Raw genomic sequence first — 9021 nt, 5'->3', positions numbered from 1 at the left:
AAATTATAAAAATAGCGAAATGCGGTTAATTAACAATAAGCGAAAGTAAAGCGGAATTAATGGCGACTTGTTGCAACTGAAAGCGTGGAAGCGAAAGATAATAATAATAGTTCGTCTTCTTCCTCGTTGACTTGGGGAAGAAGGCTATTGCGCATGTCTAGCAGGAGCGATCAGCCAATAAAGCGGTCGATCCATGGCGTGATCGAGAGGCTGATTTTCCATTGGTGGTTCGATTTTGCGGGAACTAGCGGTGGACAGGTGCGTCTTTTGAATTTGGGAGTCCCCCAGGAGCGAGTTAATCGCTACTGGGCCTTGTTCACCGAACAGGCGGAAATACCAAATTCTTTACCAAATATAAATATTGAATTTTTTTCAAATGAAAAGTATGATCAGGTTAACTTTTATTAGATCAACGATATTCACGAGCAAAAACAATCACAGGGACGCAGAAATATCATTGCGTCATTTCAGACGGAAAAGATACTTTGCGATTTAAAGAATTTTCATCATCCAGTGAATCTCGTATTTATAAAATATTTAAACGTGTAAGGAAATAAATGTGAAATAATAATAATCGTTTAGTGTAAATAAAATTTAATAATTATGATGAAAACTGTGTCAGTAAGTTATTTATGGTAAATCCTGAGCATAGAATTTTTTTAGAAATTTTTTATTACAAAAAGTTGGAATTTGAAATTTTGAAAAATCGGAAAAAAATGGATCCCATCGATTGCCCATTAAGGGACTAGGCTTAAAAGTTAGGGGATAATTGACAGTTTTTTAGAAAAAATTTTCAAGAAAATCGATCAGTACGTGTTTTTTGGAAATCAACATTTTAAAGTCAAAATTTCAAAATCTTATAGAAATATACTTTAAAATTTTTTTTTGATTTTATATCCTAAAAGTGTGTTTAAAAACAAAAATTTTCAAAAAAAAAAAAACGTCCCGATTGGCCCATTTTTCGCAAAGTTACAGACATTTGAAAAAAAGAAAAGCGATTTTTTTCAAAAATTGATATCTCGAAAACGGCTGGGCAAAAAAAATTGAAAAAAATCATGGAGGTCTTTTTCAATGGGTACTATAACATAAAAATTTTCAAAAAATCGCAGATGCAAAGGTAAAATGCTATCCGATTTGGCGTGAATGCCCCATATATAGTTGTAACAGGCCGCTTTTAGCGCCACCTGTTAATAATTTTTACTTTTATATTTTTATTTTATTAATTTAATTTAAATGAATTTAAATATGGAGATTTTTGTTTATTTTTCTGTCCATTGGTTGGATTCGCCGCGACCGAGTCGCCCTCGCGTCAGAAAATTCGAAAGAAGCTCGATTGCGCGCGAACCCAAATTTATTGCGATAATAAATAATTTAATTTAGTAATTAAGTTAAATTAAGTACTTAATTATTGTAATGGTACAAACGACGCCGGCCACGAACCCGCGAAGAATAAACCAACGAGGATTATCGACGTGGATAATCTCCAAGACCCTCATCGACGGAGAGAGGCTATTCAGAGAGAACAAGATGACGGACGGCTTGGAATTTGGAGTCCAAGCGGCGCAGGCGCGAAGTTGGAAAGCGGGCTGTCGAGCGCGCGAATGCTCCAGCCAATACATCAATTGGCACGTCGATATCGGAAAATTGGACATACAGCGCCATCTCTGGGGTTAAAACGTCAACTGCTGCCGAGAGAGGGGCGAGCAAGCAAGGAATGCAACATGTGATGATTTTTCCGGCCTTCCACGTTTTCGATTGTCGTGCACGGGCGCATCTTCTGTTATTCTTTGGGAATTTTTCGCTACAATACTTGCTGTTTATTAATTACTACATAAATTTGTTCACAACGTAGTACAAAATTTGGAATATTGTTAGTTGTGGTGTTTGCGAATTGAAATTCGACGAGAAATTGACTGTTGTCAATTATTTGCAAATGGTTAAAAATACGACGTGCGTGTGTGAGTCAACTGATGGGCCCCGACACACCGGAGTGTTCTTTTGAAGATCCTCGCCGAGGATAAACCATACGTTGACGGACGACGCTGCGCCGGACTGACCGACACCGGTTTCTTGTTACGATTCGACGTGGAAGCCGAGGGCGATCGACGTGGTGAGACACCTAGGACATTAGCCGAGGAAGTCTTCGACCAGGGTAAGTGGCCACGTTTCTCTCAAAAATAGCTCGTGGGATTTATTGAAATCAAAATTTAATCAAATGCTTAATTGAAGCAAAAATTTTTTGTTTAATTAATTTTTGTCGTCGCTTGGCGTGACATATTACCGAAGAATTTCAAGGCTGCGTTGTGCTGTTAGTAAAGGTGCAATTTCATGCTGACGCTCGACGCTGGTTAAGAGCGTCAAATGTGGTCACGTGGTACAATTTTGACCATGGCGCCATTTTAAATTAACGCAACGTAAAATATTGGAGCGTCAAGCTTCGAAACGCTGAAAAAAAAACAATAAAATTTTTAAATTTTAAAAAGCTAAACAATGTTTAGCTTTGACGCTACATTAATTTAAGATGGAGTTCCAGCCGAAATTATACCACGTGACCTCATTTGACGCTCTAAGCCAGCGTCGAGCGTCACCATGAAATTGCACCTTAAGAATAATCCCACGAGGTATTTAGGTACCGCCATTTTGTTGTTTACTGCTGTTCGGCTGTAATTATTATTATTGTTGGATTTTTTTGCGTTTGTACTCCCGGGGTAATCGATGAGTTCGATTACCCATTGATCGAGCTTCGGGTTCGTGCGATTTACCGACACCGAGTAAAGGTTCGCCTCCGGAGAGGGAACCCGAGAAGCGGCTGCCGCGCCCAGGGCAGGCAGTCGGGGGTACGTTATCCACTCTCAGTGGAGAGATTGGGACTTAGCGTAAAATTTAGAACTGTGTGAGACTCAGTGACGAAACATTGAGTGATTATAAACAGACTCGATAGAGTCTGGCGCCAAGTTCCGTTCTTAAGTCAGACTACCGAGTGTGTATATACCGTAAGCAGAACGGTTTTTTGAGGTTACAAATTTTTTTTCAAATTTATTTTGATTTTTTTTTATAGATGATATTTGATAATGGTAATTCATGCTTTTTATTACGCGTATTACATGATTATTATCAATTATCTTTATAATTTCTATTTAAAATTATTAAAAATAATCAGCACAAACTATAGCGACCCAGATTTTTAGATTTTAACTTTTTTTTTATGTAAAAAGCGGACGGCCAGAGACTAAATAATATAAGGATGCACGCTAATCTTATAATAGATGGGAAACTACAGTGAAAAAAATATATTTGACAGCTTGCAATTACACACGCCAGGCGGCGCAAGAATAACTTTTACATGAACTATAGCTTAAAGGGGATAGTTTTCCACCGGAAATGTATTAAATTAAGGAAGTATGAGCGCTAGGCGGGGTGGGGATAGGTATTGACTCTATCGCGGTAAGTGGAGAGCAGTAGCCATATGATTTTTCTCAATATATAGATATACATTTAACATTGGCTAATGACGGCATTTATTTTTCTTTTAATTAATACACTTTAATTAGTCGGGCAAGTGTCAATTTTTTTTAATTAAATTTATCACTAATATATGCACTTTCATCCAAGTTTTTTTTTAAAAATATTCACCGACAGTTTTACGAGAAAAATACAGAAATGTATCAATGCTTGAAGGTTACCCCATAAGACCAATGTTAAATTGCTCAACTTTGAAGTTAATTATTTATTCAAATAATCAGGCAATCTCTTTCAAATTTTCGGAATTTGTTTAGATATATTTAAACTTCATGTTAAAAACAAATCAAGCCTTTTATCGAAAGTTGTCTTAGTGCTCGTACTTCTTTAAAATTGTCAATTTTTATTATAATTACAAAAAATACTGAAATCCGAACAAAAACAGTTTCACTGTAAAAAAATTGCGCCAAGTCCATGTTCATAAGACTATTAAGAAAAAAAAAATTTTATTTCTTTACAAAAAGATAAAAAATAAAAAATTAAAAAATCCAAGTAACCGATATGGTTGTATATGATTTTCGGAAATTAAAAAAAATTTTGTTGTAAATTTAAAAATTAAAAGAAACAATTTTCTTTTGTTTACATTTAATTAATTAGTATTACTTAAATTCAGCGATTTAATTATTTAATTTCATTATTATAATTAATTATTATTAATTAAATTCGGCGATTGATTATTTTGTTTAAAAATTTAATTATTTACTATTAATTAAATTCGGTGATTTAATAATTTATTTCATTATTATAATTAATTATTATTAATTAAATTCGGCGATTGATTTTTTTGGTTCAGAAATTTAATTATTTATTATTTGATTAAATTCGGCGATTGATGATTTTTTGTTTAAAATTTAATTAGTTATTAATTAAATTCGGCGATCTGATTATTTGGTTTATTTATTTTATTAATTGAATTGAGCGGAGATTTAATTTTTTTTATTTAGCTAATTAACTGTTATAAGTTGAATTGAGCGAAGATTTAATTTTTCTATTTATTTAATTATTATTAACTGAATTTATTGCGGCGAATTTGAAATTTTGTTTGGTTTGTTGCGAACTGTGAATCGACGACGGCGTCGACGATTATCATTTAGGCGTTTAGTTCCTTTGATATTGTTAACCTTAACCAATTGTTTTAATTTATTGTTAATAAATTAATAATATCATTTTTTTTAATTAATTGCGAATTAATACGAGCAATCCCGAATATTTTCCTCGTTCCTTCTATAATTAAGTCGTACCCTTAAGACCCGCCACCCGACGAAGAGAGTCCCGGACCGGAGTAGCCGGAATCGATGTGATTGGAGCAAAGCTCCTGGCGCCCAACAACAGGTAAAGCAGGTAGGCCAAGTTATTTATTTTGGGCTTCGTCTTCGCTAATGCACGAGGTCAAATTACCCGTTATAATATATAAAATATATAAACATTAATGTGGGCACTTAAATGAAAGGTCTTGATGTGTGTAACATCGGAATGAGCTTATATCTTTAAAAATGTTAATATTTCGCAAGATACAAGGTCATTGCTTAATTATGTATCTAGAGAAGGAAAATTTTCGAATGCAGCCTAAATACTTATCATGATAAATTGACTATCGGTGATAATGATATGAAGCCTTGAAAAGACACAAATTTAAGTCAAGACCTTTGCAATAACACTAAATTCCACTAAAAACAACGATTTTATCAGATCACTATCCTGAAGACAAAATTTATCTTATTCTTTTAATAATATTAGCAATCTGTAAGCTTGAATAGATAAAACAAAATTATAATATATATGTATTCGAGGCTTAATTTTTTTAATCGAAAAAAATTTTCTGAATTTTTAAAAAATATTTAAAAATTTTTTTGAATTTTTTGTGCGTAAATCCTCTTTAAACTTCATTAATTTAAAGGATCTCTCTAATGCATTTAGAATTTTGTGAATAAATATTTTTTTAGAGGTATGGAAATCATTACTATACCATACCCTCGCAGTTTCGGAATTACTATGAAATCACAGTGAAATCGTCTTCACCGTAAATCTACTGTGGGTTCACGGTAATTTCATAGTGAATTCACAGTGATTTTGTGCCATTTCGTCACTATGGTTTAGTGGTGGTATCACTGTAGATTCATGGTAGTCTCACAGAGATAACACCGTGAGTTCACAATAGTTCCACAGTGAATTCATAGTAATTTCACTGTGATTTCACCGTCGTTTTACCATGATTTAACCGTGACTTCAGAATGATCTGATAGTTGTAACACCGTTAGTTCATGATAGAGTTTCACTGTGAATTCATAGTAATTTCACTGTGAACTCATTGGGTCCGGGGTAAGAAAATTGTATATGATTAATATATAATTACATCTAATTTAAATATAATTATGTATAATGGTTTTTGTGATTATATATAATCATGTATAATTATATATAACTATATATAATCATGTATAATTATACATAATTATATGTAATGGTTTTTGCGATTTCGAATAATTATATATGATTAATATATAATTATATGTAATAATATGAGATGGTTTTTGCAATTTCGAAAAATTATTTATGATTCTTATATAATTATATGTAACGAAAAAAAAAATAGTCATTTATATAACATATGCAGGACTTGTAGTTCACACGAACATATTTTCTCGCGATGTTCTCTTAGGTCAATTGGTAGCAAGTCAGTCTTCCGAGTATGAGGTTCGCGGTTCGATTCCTGCTCCCGACAGATATTTTTTTCATGGAAATAATTATATACAATTATTTTACCCCGGTGAATTCACTGTGAATTCACCATAAATTCACTGTGGATTCATTGTGAATTCACCGTAAATTCACTGTGGATTCATTGTGAATTCACCGTAGATTCACTGTGGATTCATTGTAAATTCACAGTGGTACCACTCTAAACTCACAGCATTACCACTGTGAGATGACCATAAAACTACAGTAACCGAATGGCACAAAATTATGGTGATTTCACCGTAATTTCATCATGGTCGCACTATCTTTTTACTATAATCTCACTAAAATTTCACTGTGATTTTACAGTGATTCCGAAACCGCGAGGGATTATGGGAATAGCTCCTATAATATGATACAGTAATTCTTCCTATACTGTTATGTGAATGGTTTCTATAATAATTTGAGAAAAATTTCTATATTACTATGGGAACAACTTCCATAATAGTATGGAAATAGTTTCCATACTATTATAGGAAGCATTCCAATATTACCATGGGAACTATTCCCATACTATTATGGGAACTATTCCCATATTACTATAGGAATTTTTCTTATACTATGATGGAAACCATTCTTATAATATTATGGAAACTATTCTTTTAGCAGTATAGGAAAACTAACTACACGATTATGGGAACTATTCCCATAATGAATAATAAAAATTCCTATAATTTTCTTTCCGTGTAGACAAAATTGTAAAATATGAATTTTTGAAAAAACATGTGATAATGAAAATCATATTATAGCTTACGTTTTTAAAATATCGATTTTAAACAATTAAAATAGAAAATTTCATGTTCCAATCTATGTAATCTCATTATAACAAACCTTTTCTGTTTCTTTCACTTATTCTGTCAGATTGACAGTATGGTTCTAATTGTTGTTGAATAACTCCATTGCTGAGAGAATTATTATTCATTATCATCACCTGCTGTATTTGATCTGTTTATAATTTAATAATATTCAATCGAATCACTGATGAACAAACTTTTTATTGACTGCTCGATTGAAGTACCGGCATTCTTACAGTATTTTTATTCGATGTTTTGATGATTTGTTTCCATAGCAACTATTAACTAAGCACACAATCATTCATTGTCATGGAACGGTGGAGTTCTTGACGTTGAAGACTAAAAGAAATATTGCTACTTCCTTTAATGCATATGAAAAATTCCATACAATAGCCTGATTTAAAAAATCTTATTAAGATATCACATAAGTTGTAATTCTTTTGGCGTGTTAAAAAAAATGATAAGATTGAATTTTTATGTTGCGCGCGCACAGAAAGACGTGAAAACTACATGTTAAAATTGGCTATCAAACATAATTAAAAGTGAATATTTACTTTGTACTGATTAAACTAACTCATAAATCTAATAATCCTCTACAGATCTCTTTATTTCAAATGATCAATCATTTCTTGAATATTCCTTATTTTTCAAATTTAATATTAATTATGCATATATATTGATTCTTAATTTTGAATGATTTTTTAAGACTATATAATATGTTAATAAAAATGAAAATTGAATATTAAACGAAATTGTTAATATTTAACAGTTATTAATTTCTTATTGTTATGACTACCAACTCAGTACTACATGGTATAGACCCTTGATATCCTTCGCGGAGGGAGAAGAAATTAAAAGATTAGATGCTAGTGATGCTTTTTTCAATGAAATATTTCAAGAGGTACTCAAGAGTTCAACATGCTTTTTTACAGACGCCTCTTGGTCTCCCAACTTCGTGTTTGGCAGTTTTGCTATAGTAGGAGGTAGTGACAATGTGGAGCTGGAGTTTCGAACTTCTAAAATAGCATCGATCTTTACATTGGAAGGAATGGCGATCATGGAGGCTTTGAAGCTAATCCTCAAATCTTCTCAGAGGAAATTTGTGATATTCTCCGACTCAAGGAGTGTGTTAGAAGCTCTCGCCTCCAATAAATATTTAGGTAAAAAGTCTTATATTATACTCTGCATCCGGGACCTAATTCTAAAGTTGCAGGAGGAAGGAAAAGAGGTCAGGCTGCATTGGATACCTGTCCATGTGGGTATCAGTGGCAATGAGTGGGCGGACCAGGTGGCGAAAAGGGCAGCTGTAACAGGGAAAGACTCCAATCTAGAGTTGCCAGCCAATGACTTTAAAAAGAGATGGAAAATGAAATTAAAAGAAGATTTTAACGCTTGGTGTCTTGAGTCTGCAGCTTTAAAAGGTACAAATTACTTTAAAAAATTTTATAAGGAAGAAGCTAGACCATGGTTTGAAAGTGTTCAGTTGGCCAGAAGGCCTTTAGTTTCAATAAATCGACTAAGAAGTGGCCACACGTCTCTTAAGGCTAGTCTATCTATACTTAATATTGTATCGTCCTCAAGATGCCCGTGCGATATGGATGAGGAGACCCCGGATCATATTTTTTGGATTTGTCCTCGTTTTATAGCTCAGAGAAAGAAATTAAGAAAAGCATTCCAAAAAGTCTCAAAGTCTTATCTTGATAACGTCGAAGCCTTACTAAATAGGATAGATAATGGTAATATTTTAAATGCACTGTCTCAATTTATTTTAAATATTAATATTTTTATATAATGTAATTAGTTGCAAATGTTAATGAAATGAATTATTTTAATTAAATTTAATGTACAAAATGTGAATGGAATTTGTAAAATTAATATTGACTGATTTGAATATAGACGACAGATGGCACTCGCTGTCTTAGACGTAGTGTAAGACTATATATTTTATATGTAATATTATAATTATATTGGC

General features: G+C 32.6%; 1 protein-coding gene across 1 annotated transcript; it reads left to right on the top strand.

Annotated features, from left to right (window-relative positions):
* Positions 1–7818: 7818 nt before the first annotated feature.
* On the top strand, positions 7819–8804 carry LOC123274061 (the record flags this gene model as incomplete). Its single annotated transcript, XM_044741561.1, has 1 exon — positions 7819–8804. A coding segment is annotated over one exon (986 nt), but the record flags the coding sequence as incomplete, so codon positions are not given.
* Positions 8805–9021: the final 217 nt, after the last annotated feature.

This window comes from Cotesia glomerata, unplaced genomic scaffold (assembly GCF_020080835.1).
Source record: "Cotesia glomerata isolate CgM1 unplaced genomic scaffold, MPM_Cglom_v2.3 scaffold_205, whole genome shotgun sequence".
NCBI lineage: Eukaryota > Metazoa > Arthropoda > Insecta > Hymenoptera > Braconidae > Cotesia > Cotesia glomerata.
Note: the sequence above shows the minus strand (reverse complement) of the source record. Positions and strands in the feature narration are given on the sequence as shown.